Genomic DNA, 23,938 nt, shown 5'->3' on the forward strand with positions numbered 1-23,938 from the left:
CCCTTGTAGGTAGTGCAAGTACTACGAAATGACCCTGATAGCTGGCGGGCAATAGACATTCAAAAAAGGACAACTATGCAGGAGCACACAAAATACCCAGCTTTCCCAGCTATCAAATAAATGTGTGGAAATAAACTAAGATATAACTTTTATTTAGTCTGACTAAAGGATCAATCCTTTTAGCTAGATTAAATAAAAGTTATATCTTAGTTTATTTCCACACTTTTTTTTGATAGCCGGGAAAGCTGGGTATTTTGTGTGCTCCTGCACAGTTGTCCTTTTTTGTAGGTAGTGCCACACAGCCCACAGCCCCCCTGTAGATAGCAACCCCCCCTTCCAGTATAGATAGCGCCACTTGGAGCACAAGCTTGAGAAAGACCCCATTGAGTAGGGTTGAATTGTCGCAAGGGGTGATTAAAGTGATCCTATCTATCACTGAATTTGGAGTGCTGTCTTGTCTTTTGGAATTGTTGCTGGCTATTTGGGACACTGGTCGTGTGTCTGAACAAGAACCTGTGCACCCGATACTAAAGAAAACGGTGCTGCTTCTACTTTGTTTTTTTAAAATATATATATATATATATATATATAGCAACAATTCCAAAAGACAAGATAGCACTCCAAATTCAGTGATAGATAGGATCACTTTAATCACCCCTTGCGACGTTTCAACCCTACTCAATGGGGTCTTTCTCAAGCTTGAGAAAGACCCCATTGAGTAGGGTTGAAACGTCGCAAGGGGTGATTAAAGTGATCCTATCTATCACTGAATTTGGAATTGTTGCTGGCTATTTGGGACACTGGTCGTGTGTCTGAACAAGAACCTGTGCACCCGATACTAAAGAAAACGGTGCTGCTTCTACTTTGTTTTTATATATATATATATATATATATATATATATATATATATACATACATACATACAGGGTGGGCCATTTATATGGATGCACCTAAATAAAATGGGAATGGTTGGTGATATTAACTTCCTGTTTGTGGCACATTAGTATATGGGAGGGGGGAAACTTTTCAAGCTCGGTGTTGACCATGGCGGCCATTTTGAAGTCGGCCATTTTGTATCCAACTTTAGTTTTTTCAATGGGAAGAGGGTCATGTGACACATCAAACTTATCGAGAATTTCCCAAGAAAAACAATGGTGTGCTTGGTTTTAACGTTACTTTATTCTTTCATGAGTTATTTACAAGCTTCTCTTTGTTTACAGCCATTGACATGTCGCAGAGGTTAACTCGTGAGGAGCGGATAGAAATTGTGTTGATGTCTGGAGAACGCAGTACCCGGGTCATTGCAGCAGATTTCAATGCAAGACACCCTACAAAACCACCCATCTCCCATGCTACAGTTTGCAAACTGCTTGCTAAGTTTCGTGAAACTGGTTCAGTGTTGGATTTGCCCAAATGAGGACGCATGAAAACTGTCACTAATGAAGAAACATCAGTGGCTGTCCTAGCTTCATTCAGCAAGAGCCCACAGCGTAGCACTCACCGCATGTCACTGGAGAGTGGCATCAGTCGAACATCCCTTCGGCGGATATTAGCTACTCACAAATGGCACCCTTACAAACTCCAGCTGCTACAGCATCTCAACGAGGATGACCCAGATCGGCGCACTGAATTTGCAGAATGGGCAAAATAAAAATTGGAACAGGACCCTCAGTTTACACAGAACATTTTGTTCAGCGATGAGGCAAACTTTTATGTGAATGGTGAAGTTAACAAACAATACCACCGCTATTGGTCTGACACAAACCCACATTGGATAGATCCCTCCAAGACTGTTGGAACACAAAAATTGATGGTATGGTGTGGTATATGGGGTACAAAGATAGTGGGGCCATTCTTCATCAATGGAAACCTCAAGGCCACGGGATATCTGAAATTGCTACATGATGATGTGTTTCCCTCTTTATGCACTGAAGCTGGCACGTTCCCTGAGTTTTTCCAGCAAGATGGTGCACCACCACATTATGGGTGTCAGGTCCGAGCATTCCTAGATGAACAGTTTCCTGGAAAGTGGATTGGTCGTCGTGGGCCAGTTGAATGGCCCTCTAGGTCTCCCGATCTGACCCCCTTAGACTTTTATCTTTGGGGTCATCTGAAGGCAATTGTCTATGCTGTGAAGATACGAGATGTGCAGCAACTGAAACTACGGATACTGGAAGCCTGTGCTAGCATTTCTTCTGCGGTGTTGCTATCAGTGTGTGAAGAGTGGGAGAAGAGGGTTGCATTGTACTGTACGTATGTATATGTATGTACAGGGTGGGCCATTTATATGGATACACCTAAATAAAATGGGAATAGTTGGTGATATTAACTTCCTGTTTGTGGCACATTAGTATATGGGAGGGGGGAAACTTTTCAAGCTGGGTGTTGACCATGGTGGCCATTTTGAAGTCGGCCATTTTGTATCCAACTTTAGTTTTTTCAATGGGAAGAGGGTCATGTGACACATCAAACTTATCGAGAATTTCACAAGAAAAACAATGGTGTACTTGGTTTTAACGTTACTTTATTCTTTCATGAGTTATTTACAAGTTTATGACCACTTATAAAATGTGTTCAAAGTGCTGCCCATTGTGTTGGATTGTCAATGCAACCCTCTTCTCCCACTCTTCACACACTGATAGCAACACCGCAGAAGAAATGCTAGCACAGGCTTCCAGTATCCGTAGTTTCAGTTGCTGCACATCTCGTATCTTCACAGCATAGACAATTGCCTTCAGATGACCCCAAAGATAAAAGTCTAAGGGGGTCAGATCGGGAGACCTAGAGGGCCATTCAACTGGCCCACGACGACCAATCCACTTTCCAGGAAACTGTTCATCTAGGAATGCTCGGACCTGACACCCATAATGTGGTGGTGCACCATCTTGCTGGAAAAACTCAGGGAACGTGCCAGCTTCAGTGCATAAAGAGGGAAACACATCATCATGTAGCAATTTCAGATATCCCGTGGCCTTGAGGTTTCCATTGATGAAGAATGGCCCCACTATCTTTGTACCCCATATACCACACCATACCATCAATTTTTGTGTTCCAACAGTCTTGGAGGGATCTATCCAATGTGGGTTTGTGTCAGACCAATAGCGGTGGTATTGTTTGTTAACTTCACCATTCACATAAAAGTTTGCCTCATCGCTGAACAAAATGTTCTGTGTAAACTGAGGGTCCTGTTCCAATTTTTATTTTGCCCATTCTGCAAATTCAGTGTGCCGATCTGGGTCATCCTCGTTGAGATGCTGTAGCAGCTGGAGTTTGTAAGGGTGCCATTTGTGAGTAGCTAATATCCGCCGAAGGGATGTTCGACTGATGCCACTCTCCAGTGACATGCGGTGAGTGCTACGCTGTGGGCTCTTGCTGAATGAAGCTAGGACAGCCACTGATGTTTCTTCATTAGTGACAGTTTTCATGCGTCCTCATTTGGGCAAATCCAACACTGAACCAGTTTCACGAAACTTAGCAAGCAGTTTGCAAACTGTAGCATGGGAGATGGGTGGTTTTGTAGGGTGTCTTGCATTGAAATCTGCTGCAATGACCCGGGTACTGCGTTCTCCAGACATCAACACAATTTCTATCCGCTCCTCACGAGTTAACCTCTGCGACATGTCAATGGCTGTAAACAAAGAGAAGCTTGTAAATAACTCATGAAAGAATAAAGTAACGTTAAAACCAAGCACACCATTGTTTTTCTTGGGAAATTCTCGATAAGTTTGATGTGTCACATGACCCTCTTCCCATTGAAAAAACTAAAGTTGGATACAAAATGGCCGACTTCAAAATGGCCACCATGGTCAACACCCAGCTTGAAAAGTTTCCCCCCTCCCATATACTAATGTGCCACAAACAGGAAGTTAATATCACCAACTATTCCCATTTTATTTAGGTGTATCCATATAAATGGCCCACCCTGTACATACATATACATACGTACAGTACAGTGCAAACGTTTTAGGCAGTTGTGGAAAAATGCTGCAGTGTAAGAATGCTTTAAAAAGTAGAAGTGTTAATAGTTTATTTTATCAATAAACAAAATACAAAGTGAATGATCAGAAGAGAAATCTAAATCAAATCAATATTTGGTCTGACCACCCTTTGCCTTCAAAACAGCATCAATTCTTCTAGCTACACTTGCACACAGGGAGGTTGTTCCAAACATTTTGGAGAACTAACCACAGATCTTCTATGGATGTAGGCGTCCTCAAATCCTTATATCCTCTCTTCATATAATCCTAGACAGACTCGATGATGTTGAGATCCAGGCTCTGTGGGGGACATATCATTACTTCCAGGACTCCTTGTTCTTCTTTATACTGAAGATAGTTCTTAATGACATTGGCTGTATGTTTGGGGTCATTCTCCTGCTGCAGAATAAATTTGGAGCCAATCAGACGCCTCACTAATTGTATTGCATGATGAATAAGTATCTGACTGTATTTCTCAGCATTGAGGACACCACTAATCCTGACCAAATCCCTAACTCTGATTGCCGAAATGCAGCCCCAAACTTGCAACGAACCTCCACCATGCTTCACTGTTGCCTGCAGACACTCATGATTGTACCGCTCTCCATAATTTCTTCCTTCTGTTACAGCTAAATATTTAATATTTTGACTCATCAGTCTACAGCCCCTGCTGCCATTTTCTGCACACCAGTTCCTATGTTTTTGAGCAGTCGAATCGCTTGGCCTTGTTTCCAAGTCGAATGTATGGCTTTTTTTCCATGTAGACCACTTCTGGCCAAACTTCTCCGAACAGTAGATGGATATACCTGCGTTCCACTGGTATCTGGCAGTTCTTAGCTGATGGTACTGCTGGACATTTTCTTATTTCGAAGGGAAGTGAGCATGAAGAGTCTTTGATCTGCTGCATTAAGTTTCCTTGGCAGACCACTGCATCTACGGCCCTCAACGTTGCCCATTTCTTTGTGCTTCTCCAAAGGTGAACAGCACATCTTTAACAGCACATCTTGAAACCCCAGTCTGCTTTGAAATCTTTGCCGGGGAGAGACCTTGCTGGTCCAGTATAACTGTGTCTTGTTGCTGTGCTCAGACTTGTCATGGTGGACCTATGACATGAAACCTTATTCCACAACCTCACCTTTTGTAATGGACCGCAGCCTTCCCTTACCTCCCGACGACCACGGACTTCCGACTTCTTGCCGGAGTCTCCCTCCCCGGAGACCACACCACACACAGCCGTACTGCTCTGCAGTGTAATCTAGGGTGCGCACGCTCGGCCCTGGCCTTAAAGGGCCAGCACGTGCACATGCAAAAAAAATCCTAATCAATTCCCAGATCCCCCTGGACTATAAAAAGGGCTCCGCTCTTCCACTCTTTAACTTATCGTTGTTGTTATCTACCCATTTTCGTATTGCAAATGGTCCCACAGTTGTATCCTGCTCCCAGTATTCCGGTATCCTGCTTCCAGTACCCTGTTGCTGTTTGTTCCTGAGCCTAAGCCTGTTGTTGGAGTCGTGTGTGCCTCATCTGCCACATCTGGTGTCATCTGCCACATCTGGTGTCATCTGCCACTTCTGGTGCCATCTGCCACGTCAAGCTTCATCTGTGCCACAAACCATCTGTGCCAAAGCGTCTGCTACACCTCGTGTCTGTCTGGACTCTTACAGTTACTCTTGTGCAAAAAGACTTTTCCATAGGCTGTTGTTTGGTCGGTTGCAACTCCGCTACGGCGGATTGGCCTACTGGATCCACATACCCCAGGACCGTGACACCTTTGTAGCATAGTATGGCTGTTCCTCACCCAGTTTTAAGCCTCCTACACAGCTGTTTTGTCACAGTTAATTACTGTGTATCAACCTACATATGAAAATGATGATCCTTATCACCTGTTTGGTATAATTGGTTAATCATACACCTGACTAGAATCCTTCAAAATCCAGGACTTTATGCAATTGTACCTAGAAGAATTGATGCTGTATTGAAGGCAAAGGGTGGTCACACCAAATATTGATTTGATTTTGATTTATTTTCTGTTCATTTACTTTGTATTTTGTTAATTGATAAAAAAAACTTTTAACATATCTACATTTAAAGCATTCTTACTTTGCAGCATTTTTCCACAACTGCCTAAAACTTTTGCACTGAACTGTGTGTGTGTGTGTGTGTGTGTGTGTGTGTGTGTGTGTGTGTGTGTGTGTGTGTGTGTGTGTATATATATAATTTCCCCCATATTAATAAAAAAAGAAGATCCCCTAAATATCATGTAAAGAAAATAGAATAAAACAAATACACAATAAGAAAATAACAGATTACAAAAAATAAATATGTTTCAGTATCTGATTTTAATTAGTAAAAGAAAAAATCTAGGTTATACATTCCCTTTGAAGTCAAGGCTGTGGAATTGGTAACAATTGTCAGGATATTTTTTTACTGTAGTTAATGATGTTGTTTTCACTTATAAAAAGATGAGTGTAAAATATTTTGTTGTATTTTTACCACAAAGTAAAATAGAATAGTAAAGTTAAGGCTGGGTTTACACCTGCATTCGGCTTTCCATTGTTCTGCTGCGTCAGAGGAGCAGAACAATGTAAATACTGGAAGAGCCGGTTCAATTGCACCACAGACACCACCAGTGGCCGACAGAACTGGTGGAGTTTCGTCGGGGTGCCCATGGTTTTACCGGAAACTATAGCACAGCATTCTGTGCTATTCCTGTATTTTCGGCCGGATCTGTGACACAAGCACCTAACGGAGCCTCCATCACAGATATGAAGGAGGCCTTAGACTAACCCATAATTACTATATTTCTAATGGGTTAATTTTCTACTTTACCCTTGAAAGCAGCATTTTCATTTTGGTTTATTCTCTTCTTTTTTTCATTCCAGAGGGCCAATTGAGAGTTGATGCAAACATTTCTGTTCATCATCCTGGTGAGCCATATGGTGTGAGGACAGAAGTTAAGAACATAAACAGTGCACGCTTTCTAGCAAAAGCAATCGGTACTGCACCAATTTTTCAATTTCTAGATAATCTGCATATAATTTTGAAGAAATTAACTTACTTTATTAGTATTATTATTATTCAATGATACACACTACAGGCAGTTTATTTCCAGTACTAAAACTTGAACATAAGGTTGTTAGACTCCGTAATTAGTGCATACAAGCTGAGTTATTAGTCCTGCAAAATTATTGTATAAGAGCTGTTTCATATGATACTCTTGGGGTTATTTATGAAAACTGCAAGTAAAATTAGTTACCAAATTGTCATTTCTCCAGCAGTAAGGAGAAAATGAAATATCTGAGCCATAATTTTCCTTGTTTTTACAAATGTTACATTCTGCTTTTAGATATTGAGAGTTTATGGCTATGAATTTTGAACATTAATCTGTCTTCTTCCTTCTATATAGATTATGAAATTAAAAGACAAACAGAAATACTTGATAATGGTGGTACGATTCTGAATGAAACAAGGGCCTTTGACTACAAACTTGGGTAAGAAGTAGTTTGTCTTCCATATGTCCTTCTTTTTACTAGATCATCAATTCCAAAAATTCTGATTTCTTATACTACTTCCATCAAAAGGTATTAATGTGGCCATACACATAAGATATTGGCTGCCAGTTATCACTCATGATACTCCTCAATTCAAACATGCAAATGCACTTTGCTACGTTTTTCGACATGGGGTCATTTTGAAAATGTCATCAATGCGTCAATAAGCTTAGACCCCATGAATTCCTAAGCAAAAGGCTGGAGAAGCCCATGCATATAGGCAAGTTTTTGGGGAAGAGGAGAGAGGTAGAGATATTGTATGTTAAAATTCGTTGAGATGAGTCCAGGGATAGCACACTGGGAGACCCTATTAGTTGGCGGGGAAATAGTCAAATTTTATTTACAAAAATTGCGAAAAGGCAAATAAAGCAAGTTTTTCCCAACTAACAAATGCAAAATCCTAATATTGACTTCTCATTTAGTACTAATCTTTATTCAATTAATCAAAAAGACGAACCACAAATAAAAATAAAACTACAATGCAGTTAGACAGCGTGGTTGCTCAATGTTATGGCCAAATAACGGTATAGTAGTAGCCATAAGAAGAGCATAGGCAGAGAGGTGGCTGCTATTTCAGTTGTGACATGTATGAAGATAATTAACTAATGAACATATGTAGAACATATAGAGAGAGGACTAGGCCTGAGGTGTGTCTGGCAAAATGTATACTTAGGATAGAAAGCCTACCAAGTTATGAATTATTGGTGTCCTCGGTAGCTATGTTGGAGTCTCCATGGATTTTTTTGTGCATTGGTTAGATGAGAGGATGTGTTCAAGCTAGGAGGTAAAGCTGTCAAGGAATTCAGAGATTGAGCCAGGAGGGTTGAGGTTTTTATCTATTACCTCAACCCTCATTTGATGTTAGTGGAAAGAACACAACTCATCATGAGTAAACATTAAAAAAAACATAAAAATAAATAACCTTGAGTTTGTTGAATGAACGTAGTCTACATGTGCCAATTCTTTGATACAGATTCTGCCATCAAGCAACAAGCGAAAGACCTACAAATTAAACAGGTTATCGCCTTCGGGAAAAATACCTTTTCCTTAGGAGGGTCCCACAGTGATAACCTGATAATAGGCTGTCCCGCAGCTGGTACCACCAACAATCAACTTTAATCTGTTGGTTGACCTGGCAGTATGTGATCATTTACCCTACAACACCATCGCAGGGAAAATACAGCATTATACATGTCTCTTTGAAATCAATTGCCTGTCCGTGTAATGTATAGATGTTCCTGGTCCAATGTAGTTAAACAGGCCCTTTTTAGCTGCTCTCCTCTTTGGCTAACAGATGAGGGTCCCTGAACAAGGGAGCCACCTCTATTACCTCAGAATCCTGTAGAAGGGTATTTGAAAATGGGGTTTCTATACCAAACAACCCCTTTAAACGTGTAACATTTTTATATGTTAGCATTCATTTTACTATGAATGTGTCGACATTGCTGAGATTGTACTGTAGCATAAAAACTATTGCTGTGTAGCCATAGCGTTCTGTTTCAACAAAGGAGCTAAAATATTTAATTTAAAGAGGCTCTGTCACCACATTATAAGTGCCCTATCTCCTATATAAGAAGATCGGCGCTATAATATAGGTGATAGTAATGCTTTTTATTTAGAAAAACAATCTATTTTAAACCACTTTATGAGCGATTTTTAGCTTTATGCTAATTAGTTTCTTAATGCCCAAGTGGGCGTGTTTTTACTTTAGACCAAGTGGGCGTTGTACAGAGGAGTGTATGACGCTGACCAATCAGCGTCATACACTTCTCTCCATTCATTTACACAGCACTAGCGATATAGCTATATCGCTATGTGCAGCCACATAAACACACTATAACGTTACTGCATTGTCCTGATAATGAATATACATCACTACCAGCCTGGACGTGATGTTTATTCAGAATCCTGAACATTACTGCAGTAATGTTAGTGTTTGTGTAAGTGACTGCACATAGCGATATAACTATATCGCTAGTGCAGTGTAAATGAATGGAGAGAAGTGTATGATGCTGATTGGTCAGCGTCATACACTCCTCTGTACAACTTGGTCTAAAGTAAAAACACGCCCACTTGGGCATTAAGAAACTCATTTGCATAAAGCTAAAAATCGCTCATAAAGCGGTTTAAAATAGATTGTTTTTCTAAATAAAAAGCATTACGGTCACCTACATTATAGCGCCGATCTTCTTATATAGGAGATAGGGCACTTATAATGTGGTGACAGAGCCTCTTTAAACATTTTACATGTTGTATGCCTTATTTCACATGATTTTTATCCCCCTTTGTATATTTTTAAGTGTTACCATACCTATGAGGGACAAGGAAGGAAAGCAAGATTACAGGTTTGTATATATTTTGAATCTCTTGCAAATCATTAAAAAATAAACGCCTACTGTGTTATGTGTATTTTTGTTCCTACAAACTTGCGGCTAATGCTGAGGTTTGTAGCATGAACACAAATGGAATTTGGAATATGATGCCTCTTAAATCTGCAATTTCTCATGTACGCAACTGGTCGAAATAACAAGTTTGCAGGTACGTTACATTTGAGGTTATAGAATAGCAGGGATAGATAGATTGATATAGGAGCTCTGTAATATTATCTTGAGTTTTTCTATTTGTGCAGAATATTACTTAAACCTCTTGTACAATGCATGGCAATGCAGATTTTGGAAGTTTAACCCCTTCCCGCTCAGCTCAGTACTATTACGTCGTGCTGAGCGCATCGTTCGCGATCAGCTCAGTAATATTACTGACTTGATTTCACACAGCGCCACCTTTCCCCCGGCGTGTGTTTGAGCTGTGATGCCAGCTGTTTTTGACAACAGGCTACCACAGCTTAGTGTGCACGGACCGATTGCGGTGGTCCCCGCTGATAAACCCCTTAGAAGCCACATTCAATAATGATCGCGGCTTCTTAGGGGTTAAAGCACCATTGACGTCCCACGATAATATCGCGGGCGCCGATGGTTGCTTTGGCGACCAGAGGCCTAACAATGGCCTCCGGCTATGCCACCTACAGAAGCCTAGTGGGTCCTGACAAAGTCAGGACCCACTATGCTTGCTGTTAGTAAGTGGCTGACAGCTCTAATACACTGCACTACGCATATAAAACATTGTACAATATTGGGCAAAAAAAAATTTGCACGCAATAAAAATATAAAACAGTATATGAACAGTATATGCATGAACATCAATGGGAGGTAACCTCCCAGCCATCAAAAGTGCGTATGAATCAAAATACAGTGGTACTAACTGTACCATGTTCACATCAAGATAGTGCAATAAACATGGGGACCAGGCCCCAGTGAAATAAGAGTTGGTACGTATAAGAGCCACAAAGATATTATAAGACCAACACAAGACACCAGACAACAAAGGGAAACACAAACAGACATAGCGCATGGAGTAAGATCACAGAAGTTGCTCAGAACCTTCCATCCAGCCAGAGAGGTAGATCAGTACCACCCCGGAATCCAGACCACACTGCCCAAGTTTGGACGAAGAACACAGACTTGCCCCTGTCAGCGGACAGCAATTCCTCCATCCTCATAATCCCGTTCACCTCTGTTACCCATTCCGTCAAAGAAGGAACAGTATGAGACTTCCTGTGACGAGGTATCACCGTTCTCGCCGCAGTCAGGAAATGCCTAAAGACACCCCTTTTGAGGTGTGGGAGTGATCCAGGAACCATGGAGAGTAATCCTATAGAAGCCGAGGTCGGGACCTCAGTGTGAAAGAGCTTGTTGCCCAAGTCAAAAATCTTTCCCCAGAAGGGACGTATCCTGGGACAGTCCCACCAAATATGCAACATGGTTCCAGGAGCCTCCCCACACCTCCAACAATCAGCAGACACATCAGGAAATATCCTATGCAACAAAGCAGGACAACGATACCACCGGGTGAGTATTTTGTAGTTTTTTTCTTGAGCAAAGCAAGACGTTGGTAGTTTGTGAGCTAAAAAGAAAGAAGTACCCCATTCCTCTTCAGAATGTTGAACCCCCATTTCCTCGTCCCATGCAGTAGTGAAGGACAGTTGAGAGAAAGAAAATTTGGGAGAATCCCATGTAAATAGCACAAGACATGAGAAGGGGCAGTTGATAAAGACAAATAATGTTCCAAAGGAGTCCTCTCCTGTAACAACTCCAGACAGTCTTCCATGGAAGAGAGATAGGAACGCAACTGTAAGTATGACCACCAGGTTGATCGTCTCCCCGGGCAGGCCCCAGAGACAACATTCATTGATAAGATGGCCCCGTCAGGAGTAAGGGTCTCGGCCAAATATCCACCCTCTCTCCCAACAGAGGAATGTATCAACACCCACCGCCGGAGGGAAGGAGGGGTTGTCAAAGAGAGGAGTCAGAGGACCCGGGCAATGAACAAGGCCCGCAGCACCAAAGATTCGCTCCCAGACTACAAGAAACTGACGTGTGAGGAAAGGCAAAGATAGCATATGGCGCTGTAGGACAGTCAACCACGGCAGAGAGGACAATGCAAGAGGAGACATGTCTCTTTCGATGCGCACCCATTTCCGGCGGAACCAATCCACTACCCTCATAATCAATGCAGCTTGATGGTATCGTTTAAAGTCTGGAAGACCCGCGCCCCCATCTACTTTTGGACGACTAAGGACAGCAAAACGGATGCGAGGCTTAGAGGAGCCCCACACAAATTTAGTTATGGCCCTGTGTAAGGTCTTGAAAAAGCCTGATGGTACACAATAGGGACAGTCTGGAAAAGGTATAAAAATTTGGGCAAAATATCCATTTTGACCGCGTTGATACGCCCAAACCATGACATACGGTTTCCACCATACTCTGCCAATTCCTTCAAAGTACGCTGCAGAATAGGCGTATAATTCAAGGCGAACAGGTCTGCCTGTTGCGTGGGAACATGCACCCCCAGGTATTTTAAGGACGTAGTTTGCCATTTGAATGGGAAAACCCGAGCGGGATGGGTAGCCAGAGGAGCATCAAGGGATATATTCAAGGCCTCAGATTTAGAATAATTAACTTTAAAATTGCTTAGATGACCAAAACGCTCAAATTCCTCAGTCAAAGATGGCAAAGAGATCATGGGAGTTGTAATGTATACAAGGAGGTCGTCTGCATAAAGCGCCAGTTTATGATGCTGTGATCCAACACGTACACCATTAACATTAGGGTTGCTCCGCAGTGCCACGGCCAGGTGTTCCATGACCAGAACATATAATAGAGGCGAGAGTGGGCACCCCTGTCTCGTGCCATTAGCAATAGACAAGGAATCAGATAGAAGTCCATTAACACGAACCCGAGCCGTAGGTCTATTGTATAATGCCATTATCCTATCCACCATAGTAGTGCCAAGGCCAACCTGCGCCAGGACACTGCGAAGGAACACCCAGTGCACTCTGTCAAAGGCTTTTTCGGCATCTACCGAGAGTAAGCACATCGGTATCTTACGGGATTGGCAGTATGATGTTAAAAGGAGAGTTTTATTAGTGTTATCCCGCGCTTCCCGACCACATAACGAACCCCACCTGATCATCCAGTATCAGGCCAGGCAACAACGGTGACAAACGAGAGGCAAGCAACTTCGTGAAAAGTTTTACATCTACATTAATTAGTGAAATGGGTCTGAAGTTAGCGCAAGATGTTGGATCCTTGCCTGGCTTTGGTAAAAGGGTGATGTGAGCCTCGAGGGACTGGGGCGCAAAGGGACACAAGGAAGACACAGAATTAAAGACTTTCGTCAAAAAGGGAGCCAGTTGAGCCTTAAATGTCTTATAGAATTTGTTGTTAAACCCATCGGGCCCTGGACTCTTGCCCAAGGGTGATTCTCCAATAGCACGCTCCACTTCTGATTCCACAAAATCTTCCTCAAGCCCCGAAGCCTCCACATCCTCCAAAGACGGCAACGCAGTATTGTGCACATAATGATCGATTTTATCCCGCAACGCCTCAGCCTGCATATCGTGAAATTGACCTTTAATATTATATAAGGCCGAGTAATAATGTCTAAAGCAATCAGTAATACCCGCCGGGTCATGAACCTCGTTGCCTGAGGGAGATAGAATTTTAGGGATGTAGGACGCTTGTGTACGGGGATGCAATATCCGCGCCAAAGACCTACCACACTTGTCTGCAAATTCGTAGGAGTGCTTCCTCATCCGATCCCTAAACCGGGCGTGGGAGTGATCTATGAGGGAGCGTAAGGATTCTCTCGCTGTAGTAAGATCCGCAAAAACCTGTGAAGATGGAATTCGTTTATGGCATGATTCCAAATCCCGAATCTGAGTCAGGAGACGCGCAATAGTTACCCCTTTCTCTCGCTTCAAACGTGCCCCGTGTTGTATTAGGACTCCTCTAATGACACATTTCAGTGCCTCCCACTGGAGTGGCAAGGGGGTAGTGTCATGTTCATGGACCTCGAGAAACCCGGAAAGCGAGTCCTTAAAGGAACAGTGTCATCACAAATAATTTTTTTATATGTTAAAGATGTTAGTGCTTTAATAAAAACGTTTATATTCATTTGTGTGTTTGTGTTTTACTGTTTCTTATTTTTACACTTTTTCTTCCCTATGGGGGCTGCCATTTTTTGTTCCATTTCTGTGTGTGTCGATTAACGACACACACAGACATGGAATACGGCAGCCACAGTCCCATAGGGACTGCGAACGGCTCCCGTCCCATTGACTGCCGTGTACGGCGTCTGTGTGGGAACTGCGCATGCGCCGCTCCCACACAGTCCTATTCGAAATTGGCGCCGTCCGGCGCCATTTTCCTGTGGACCGGAAGTCGCGGCCGGACAGTAATATTACTACTTCCGGTCGCGGCTTCCGGACTTGTGCACATGGAACAGCGGCAGCAAACGGAGCGGACGGGCCGGAGGGAGCCGCGGCGGCAGGAGCAGGTAAGAGATTTCAATGTATGTTAGTGTTTGTGTGTGTTTACTACTGTATGTAAACCTACTACACTGTGGGTTACCTCAAAAAATGGCGACACACAGTGTAGGAGGTTAAACCTTTCAAACCCCTCGTTTATCCCGGCACTAGCCAGGATAAAGGAGGGGGGTATGCTGAGAGCTCACTAGAGCGAGGGCTTTTAACCCAATGTTGCAATGCTGCAATTTTGGGAACAGCTCCATCTAGTGACCAAAAATGGGTAGTATTATAAATTAGAAATAATTTATAATATTTCCTGACTCGTGAAAAAAATAAAAAAAATTTGAACAATGTTTAATCACCCACACACTAAATGTTTAATTTTTAAAAAAAAAACATGTTTTTCTGGCAACACATTCCCTTTAAGAGCCGACACACACACTGTATCCCGTAATAGATTGTCATTAAGTTTCCAAGACTGAAAATTCGGGACCGAGTCAGGAAACGTAAGAGTCAGAAACACCGGGGCATGATCTGACCAGATCATGGGACCCACATTAGTAGTAGGATGCCAGGTAAGCAAATGGTGACTAATCAAAAAAGCGTCTATCCGACTGTACATATTATGCAATGGGGAGAAGTAAGTATACTCTCTTACCTGAGGGTGCAGAATCCTCCACACGTCAATCAATTGCATGGAATGCATCATAGTCTTTAGTGCCCCCAAGTGTGATTTAGGAACAGTAGACCTGCCCGAGGAGGTATCAAGCCTGGAATCAAAAGTCAGATTAAGATCTCCTCCCACAATTAAAACGCCCTCGGTAAACTCTTCCAATTTCTTCAAAAACAAGCGACCCACTCTAGCCTGGTCCTGATTGGGGAGGTACAAGTTAGCCAGAGTAAAAATCTTATTGCGTATGGACAATTTGAGAAAAACATACCGACCTCCTGGGTCAACCAAAACATCAATGAGTTTATGAGAGAGTGACTTGTGGAGACATATACTAGCCCCTTTGGACTTGGATTCTGGAAACCAAGTCGGGAAATATTGATTTGTAAATTGTGGCGTATGGCCCACCTGGAAGTGAGTCTCCTGTAGGAACAAGATATGTACTCGCTCTTTGTGCATGTTATATAAAATTTGCGAGCGTTTTTCCGGGACATTAAGCCCCCTAGCATTAAAGGTACAGACATTCAATTGTGCCATCACTTCCTCCAGCCAGATGAGCACACAAATAGAATGCGCTAAAGCAGTGGTGAATAGAACAAGACAGACAAGGAGGGGAGACACGACAACAAAGACAGACGAACGGGCGAAATAATCACCCACTCCTTGAGCTACTCAAGGAGAAACAATCTAATAGACACCGGAGTCAACCAGTGAGTCCCTAAGAGGAGAAGTGTCAGGACAAGGACTAGCCAGTGCCCCGCACCCCCCAACCCGGCAAATTACAATAAAGCAAATAACGATAGAACATAAGAGAAAGGAAAACCAAGGCACTTAGCATGATACCCAATAGTAGTGAGACAAAGGTATGCAGCATTAGTATAGACCTAAAGATACCTCAGTGGAGAACACTCCTGGATACATTCAATGTCATCATAAGTGCACATACAGGTTAGCAATACATGGAATTTATGGAAATATTAAGCATTCGCTTTTGTAGCGCATTAACAGCAATCAACCTACACCAATTAGCTATCAGATCTCCAGCAGCAATCATTTATAACGAGAGGTAAACCCAGACAGCAATGGTTATAAGAAACACAGAATGCAATTGCTTCCGATGAGGAACACAATAGCTGTTGCATTGAACTCTGACAACAGACCGCAAGGAGACAAAAGAAGGATATCATATCGGCTCAGCGGGGCGACCCTCATGACGCATAGGAGAAGCAGGAGAACGACCTCTCCTGCGCGACCGTGGACGCGGCGGCGGAACGGGAACATAAGGCCAATCAGGTATGGAGACTCGAGGTAAACGGAGAGCAGCGCAGAAGTCCGGAACATCCCCTGAGTCCCAGACACTCAGCAATGTCCCATCCCTGCGAACCTGCAGCTGGAAGGGGTGACCCCAAGAATAAGAGATCTCATGCTCCCTCAACACATCCAGCAAAGGACGTAGCACTCTGCGCTTATCCAGAGTCATCCTGGACAAATCAGATAGCAGCTGAATCTTGACCCCCTGTAATAAAACCTCGCCTTTATCTCGGGCCTTCCTCATTATCTGCTCCTTGAGAGAAAATAAATCGACACGGCATAGCACATCTCTAGGCTTATCAGGATCCGGGTTCCGAGGGCCCAGGGTCCTGTGGGCTCTATCCAGCTTTAGAGGGTCATCAGCAGGGCGTCCCAGTAAGGTGTTAAATAGAGACTGTAAAGCAGGGATGAGTTGACCCGGAGAGATATCCTCAGGAATACCCCGAAGCCGAATATTATTGTGGCGGTTCCGATTCTCATGATCCTCAGCAAGGTTAAATAACGCATGAATCTGATGAGAGTGTTGATCCAATCGGGCGTCATGAGAAACTTGCTGTTGTGAGATAACTGAAACATCGCTTTCCATACGCTGCACTTGATCGGACAATTGGGATAGATTGGTGGTAAGAGATTGTATCTCTGACTTGTACGTCGTCTCAAGACGGTTAACATAACGCTCCATGTCCTGCTTAGTGGGTAATGCTGATAACTGTCGTCTCAAGCCCTGTAAATCATCCCCTAGGACAGTAGAAACTCCCAGTGGAGATGAGGGATGAATAGCCATAGCTGTAGGAGAGGTAGAAGGCAGCAATGCAGGCCCCAGCACATGAGGGAAGGATGATGGAGAGACCCGGCCGCCATGACAGGCACCACGTGGCGAGCAGTCCCGCGCAGGTAGCGCCATCACAGCCCCAGAAGAGCTCGGTGTTACCCCATCCAGCCGGGAGGGAATCCGCCCAGACGAACCGGATAGTGAGGAGAAGGTACTAACGGTACCTGATGCAGCAGCGCCAGCCGCAGATGATATCCCCTCAGGAAGCAAGGTCCCGGTGCCATCTCGCCTCTCCTCCATCGGCGCCATTTTAGAAGATGTTCCAGCAGCAACGTCGGTCAGAAATCGCTGGATGGAGCCGGCTGCAGACATCTGCCGAGTGCAATACGGAATCCCCGTGGAGGCCTTGGATTTCCTAACCATTAGGCAAATAAAAGGATGCTTTTTAATGAGCTTATGATCGGGTTAAAGGAGTGCAGGAGCGGAGCTCTCAAGCAGCACGTCTGGTCAGCGCCATGTCCAAGCCACGCCTCAGAATCACCATTTTTTGGTCACTTCACCTCCCAAAAAATTGAATAAAAAAAAAGATCAAAAAGTCGCAGGTACTGATCAGAAGTACAGTTCGTTATGCAAAAAACAAGCCATCACATGGCTTTCTTGATGGAAAAATAAAAACGTTATGGCTCTTAGAATATGGCAACACAAAAAGTAAATGATTTTTTATTGATTTTTTATAAAAAGTATTTTATTGTGCAAACGCCATAAGACACAAAAAAAACAAACTATAAACTTATCGTATCGCCACACAGAATAAAGTGAATATGTAATTTATAGCGCACGGCGAACACTGTAAAAATAAGGAATAAAAAACAATAGTAGAATTGCTGTTTTTTTGTCACCACGTCTCATAAAAAATAGAATAAAAAATAGAATCAAATAGTATGCACCCCATGAAAAGTACAATGAATTCCTCAAGGGATCTAGTTTCCAAAATGGGGTAACTTTTAAGGGGTTTCCCCTGTATTGGTACCTCAGAAGCTCTGCAAATGCGACATAGCGCCCAGAAACCAATCCAGCATAATCTACATGGAGCCCTGCCGCTTGTCTAACCAGCAGTGTATGACCACATATGGGGTACTGCCATAATCGAGAGAAATTGCTTTTAAAATGTTGGGGTGCTTTTTCTCTTTTATTCCTTGTAAAAATTACAAATTTGTACCTTTTATCTGAAAAATATGTGATTTTTCAATTGCACAGCCTAGTTCCACAAAATGCAACAAAAAACCTGTGGGGTCTAAATACTATACTATACCCCACAATAAATTCGTTGACGGGTGTAGTTTGCCAAATGGGGTAATTTTTGGGGGTTTTCCCACTGTTTTGGCACCACAAAACCTCTTCAAACCTGACATGGTGCCTAAAATATATTCTAATAAAAAGGGGGCCCCAAAATCCTCTAGGTGCTCCTTTGCTTCTGAGGCCGGTACTTCAGACCATTAGGACACTAGGGCCACATGTGGGGTATTTATAAAAACGGCAGAATCTGGGAAATAAATATTGAGTTGCGTTTTTCCTTCTATCTTACAGAAAAAAAATTAATAAAAAGGATTTTCTGACAACAAAAAAATAATTAGTAAATGTCACCTCTACATTGCTTTAAATTACTTTGAAACGCCTAAAGGGTTAAGAAACATTCTAAATGCTATTTTTAAATACTTTGAGGGGTCTAGTTTTTAAAATGGGGTGTTTTATGGGGGTTTCTAATATATAAGATGCTCAAAACCACTTCAGAACTGAACTGGTACCTAAAAAGGCTTTTGACATTTTATTCAAAATATGAGAAATTGCTGCTTATGTTCTAAGCCTTGTAACGTCCCAGAAAAAATAAAAGAATGTTCAAAAAAACAATGCAAACATAAAGTAGACATATGGGAAATGTGAACTAGTAACTATTTTGTGTGGTATTACTATCTGTCTTACAAGCAGATACATTTAAATTCAGAAAAATGCAAATTTTTCTAAATAGTATTTAAATGTTGCTATTGTTCATAAGTAAACAGTGAATATATCGACCAAATTTTACCACTAACCTAAAGTACAATGTGTCACGAGAAAATGATCTCAGAATCGCTTGGATAGGTATAAGCACTCCAGAGTTATTACCACATAAAGTGACACGTCAGATTTGAAAAATTGGCTCTGAGCCTTAAGGCCCAAACTAGGCCGCGTAATTAAGGGGTTAATTGTTGTTAATGTGTATAGCACTGTAAATACTTTATAAGAAATATACATAACATCACTTCATAGTGTAACATTAGTTCAAATACAGTGTAAACTAGCTTCCCTCTGCCCTGTCTTAGGCCTCATGCACACGACCGTGCCCGTAATTACGACCCGTAATTACGGGCACGGCCGGCCATGGGCAGCCGGACGTTTTTACGGGCCGTGCTCCCATTATAAAGTATAGTAGCACGGCCCGTAAAATAAAAAAATAGGACATGTTCTATATTTTTCAACGGCACGGGCACCTTCCCGTAAGCAAACGGGAAGGTACCCGTGGCCAATAGAAGTCTATGGGCCCGTAATTACGGGCGTTTTTACGTTCGTGTGCATGGGGCCTTACTCCGAACAGTAGACATCTGCAGGAGAAATGTAACGACCATTTTCCCTTTTCTCATATGGTGATTTAATTCATGGACATACAAGTTAGAGGATTACATGAGATGAACAAAAAATAGTGATGACATGAAAATTTAGGTAATTGAATAAGGTCTTCCGGTCAGAGAAAATTGACGGCCTATCTTCTGGCCCATTCAAAACACCTGATCGACGGGGGTGCTGGAAGTTTGACTCCTACCGATCAGATATTGATAGGCCGTCAATTTTCTCTCTCCAAAAAAACACTTTAAGAGAGAAAAAAACAACTATTCCTAATTATATTCCAATGTGTTTTTCCTTATTCTTCTAAATCTTTTTGTTTTCAAAGGTTTATGCCAGAACCTAACCTCCCCCCTCTGATACTTTATGATGCCAAGTCATTACCAGCTATTATGAGTGCTGATCAAGTCATAAATATCGATCTGATTAAGCAGGAACTCCCAGAACTACCCAGTGTTACCAGGGAGAGGCTTGTTGAACAATATGGAATATTACCTGAACATAGTTTCACCTTGGTGGTAAGTGGCCCTCCTTATTTACTCACCATTAATGTGCAGCTCATATTGTATCGACTATTACTGCAGTTCAGAATATTGTTTGGTGACTATTACCAGCACATGGGAAACCTAAAGACTACTACTACTTCTGCCATTTAGCATTACTAAAAATTAATAACTGATCTTACAATGTAGTTAAAAGGGTTTTCCGAGCTTATGAAAAACACAGAAAATAACCTATACAGTTGTAGCAAATTTTAAGTTGACACTGATAACTTGCTAAAGAGTGAAAACTTCTTTAACACAATAAAAGCCATTGAAAGGCCATGGAAAAAGTCAAGTTAAAGTTTCTTAACGCGTTAAGTGTCACGTTAACTGGTTTCCAACGCAGGACGCCATGAGCGCAGGTCGTTGCTGCATTAGGACGAAAATAGTCGCCCTGCTGATCATGTGGGCATAGCAAGTATGCCCATGAAATCAGGATAGGGCAACAGCTGTAATATAAATCTGCAGTTCCACTCCAACGGCAAATATTTCCGCCGTTAACCATTTTGAATGCCACGATCAGCGCTGATCACAGCACTCGAAGGGAAAGAGTGATGGGGGACTCCCCTTTGATCGCGTCACAGCGAATCCCTGTGACGTGATCGAGGCCTTACCTTGTATAGGCAGACAGCCCAGGGTCCATTGAAGGAACCCAGGGCTGTCTGACCATATTTCCTGTGGTTAGGGCAAATTTAGGTATGCCCTAACAACTACTTGTGTACTATCAGTACACAGGTCTATGTACTGGCATAGAGATATATGCCAGCACATAATAGTTAAAAAATGAAAGATAAAAATCCCCCTATGAGATTAAAAAGAGAAAGTAAAAGTTAAAAAAACAAAAACGCTTATGTAATTGTTTTTTACAATAAATAAACTTTATATATATATATATATATATATATATATATATATATATATATATACACACACACACACACACACACACACACACACACACACACACACACACTCCCTCGGCCACAATTTTACTCAAATTCCTTTGTTATGCAGCTATTGTCTTTTTACTGAAATTAAACATATATCCTCTAAAAAGTTGAGTCATTTTGCATTATTTATCTAGTTTTACGGCCTGCATTATAGTCCAGAGGTACATACGCAATTATGTAAGCTTAAGGCCATATACACACTATGCGGAATATGTGCGGATTTGCCATGTGGATTTTCCTTTGGAAAAGCCGCTACATAATACAACACCAGCAAAGTAAATGGGATTTCAAGTAATATCATCTACATATTGCAGAGTTTTTCCCACACATAAATTGACCTGCGGTGTGGATTTTAATATTCGCAGCATGTCAATTTATCTTATGTTTACGTATCACAATTGTATCTGACAAATTTATCGACAGCATAAAATCCGCAACTTTTTCCGCCTCAAAATATTAAATCTACACCTTGAAATGCATGAAAAAACAGATTTTACTTGCAGAATTACCTGCTATTTTAATGCAGATTTTCTGCATCAAATTCCGCAATGTGCGCATGTAGCCTGAGAGAATAACATTTGTTCTTGGGGTTTGCAATCTGGAAAGGCTCTCCTTTACATCAGCCGCTATACAGTGACCTCATGTGTGAAAAACGAACTGGTCTACAGTATTATAGGAGATCAGCTAAACTATTGGTAATGGTCTGACAAGTTTGTTATCTGTTTTCAGAGAAAATCAAGTGAATTGAAAATGCAGATTTGGATTATAATATACAGTAGACTGTAACCAAGAAACATCAAAAATAAGCAATGCATAAATACCCTTTAAAGTATTTTTCATTCACTAATCACAATTTTTTATCTTGTTAATACAGCATGAAAGTTGTATGGTGGAAAAAGCCCTTTAAAGTGTAGCTTCACTCTACATCTAACGCTGTTTTTCTATCAGTGGAGTGGCAGGGAGCTTGATCAGACCCCACCGATCTAACATCGCCTATTTAGTGGATAGGTTATAGATGTTTTTGACTGGAATACCCCTTTTAGGCCAGGATCATGTACAGTTTTGATGCAGTTTTTGTACAGTTTTTGGCAAATTTTTTTGATCCAAGCACAAAAGTGGACACAAAAGAAAGGAGATGCGTCCGGTTTTAACTTATACCTTTTCTTCTTTTTGGATCCACTTTTGGCTTTGGCTCAAAAAGCTGAGCCAAATACTGCCACAGTAACTGCATCAGAATTGTGTGTTTGATCCTGGCCTTAATATGGCAAAAAGGTATGGTGGAGAAACCCCTTTAACCACTTAACGTATCGGACATGTATGTCATGGAATGCTTTTGTATTACGGCACCATGACGTACATGTACGACATCGTGATCGCGATCAATAGAGGAAACCTGGTGGTGATTTACAGCCGGGCTCCCTCTGTAATGGCCGTTTAACTACTTAAGTGCCGTGGCCAATAGCAGTCGCTGCATTTAAGTGGTTTGATAGAGGTTGGGGCCTCCGTCTGTCACTCATCAGTGACCTGCGAACGCCGGCCGTCGGAGGGTTACCAAGGCTGCTGGGCGCCTAACAAGGGGCCCTAGGCCTGCCTTGACATGATGCCAGTCAGACCGTGCCAAAGGCAAGGCCTAATAGATTACCAAACCATATCAGCGATCAGAAGATCGCTATGTGAAGTCCCCCAGTGGGGCTAAAAAAAAAAAGGTTAAATACAGTTAAATAAAGTTTATTAAACACTAAAAAATAAATAAAAGGTGCACAGTAAAATAATTGTTCTCTGTCCATTGTTCTGCAAATTAACCTTCGAACTTAAAGAGGCTCTGTCACCAGATTTTGCAACCCCTATCTGCTATTGCAGCAGATAGGCGCTGCAATGTAGATTACAGTAACGTTTTTATTTTTAAAAAACAAGCATTTTTGGCCAAGTTATGACCATTTTTGTATTTATGCAAATGAGGCTTGCAAAAGTCCAAGTGGGCGTGTTTAAAGTAAAAGTCCAAGTGGGCGTGTATTATGTGCGTACATCGGGGTGTTTTTACTACTTTTACTAGCTGGGCGTTCTGACGAGAAGTATCATCCACTTCTCTTCAGAACGCCCAGCTTCTGGCAGTGCAGACACACAGCGTGTTCTCGAGAGATCACGCTGTGACGTCACTCACTTCCTGCCCCAGGTCCTGCATCGTGTCGGACGAGTGAGGACACATCGGCACCAGAGGCTACAGTTGATTCTGCAGCAGCATCAGCGTTTGCAGGTAAGTAGCTACAACGACTTACCTGCAAACGCTGATTATGCTGCAGAATCAACTGTAGCCACTGGTGCCGATGTGTCCTCGCTCGTCCAACACGATGCAGGACCTGTGAGTGACGACACAGCGTGATCTCTCGAGAACACGCTGTGTGTCTGCACTGCCAGAAGCTGGGCGTTCTCAAGAGAAGTGGATGATACTTCTCGTCAGAACGCCCAGCTAGTAAAAGTAGTAAAAACGCCCCGATGTACACACATAATACACGCCCAGTTGGACTTTTACTTTAAACACGCCCACTTGGAATTTTGCAAGCCTCATTTGCATAAATACAAAAATGGTCATAACTTGGCCAAAAATGCTCGTTGTTTTAAAATAAAAACGTTACTGTAATCTA

General features: G+C 42.2%; 1 protein-coding gene across 3 annotated transcripts in view; it reads left to right on the forward strand.

The window, feature by feature from the left end:
- Positions 1–23,938, forward strand: part of GATB (glutamyl-tRNA amidotransferase subunit B) — a 227,245-nt gene that overhangs the window by 108,487 nt on the left and 94,820 nt on the right. For all 3 annotated transcript variants that reach the window (XR_012880567.1, XM_075849687.1, XM_075849688.1), the window contains exons 6-9: positions 6,860–6,973; positions 7,384–7,468; positions 9,829–9,873; positions 20,133–20,322. Coding sequence is in view for 2 of the 3 variants with exons in the window: in XM_075849687.1 (XP_075705802.1) it covers positions 6,860–6,973; positions 7,384–7,468; positions 9,829–9,873; positions 20,133–20,322 (434 nt within the window). In the remaining variant the exon portion in view is untranslated. The remainder of the gene's footprint in view (positions 1–6,859; positions 6,974–7,383; positions 7,469–9,828; positions 9,874–20,132; positions 20,323–23,938) is intronic.

Source organism: Rhinoderma darwinii, chromosome 1 (genome assembly GCF_050947455.1).
Source record: "Rhinoderma darwinii isolate aRhiDar2 chromosome 1, aRhiDar2.hap1, whole genome shotgun sequence".
NCBI lineage: Eukaryota > Metazoa > Chordata > Amphibia > Anura > Rhinodermatidae > Rhinoderma > Rhinoderma darwinii.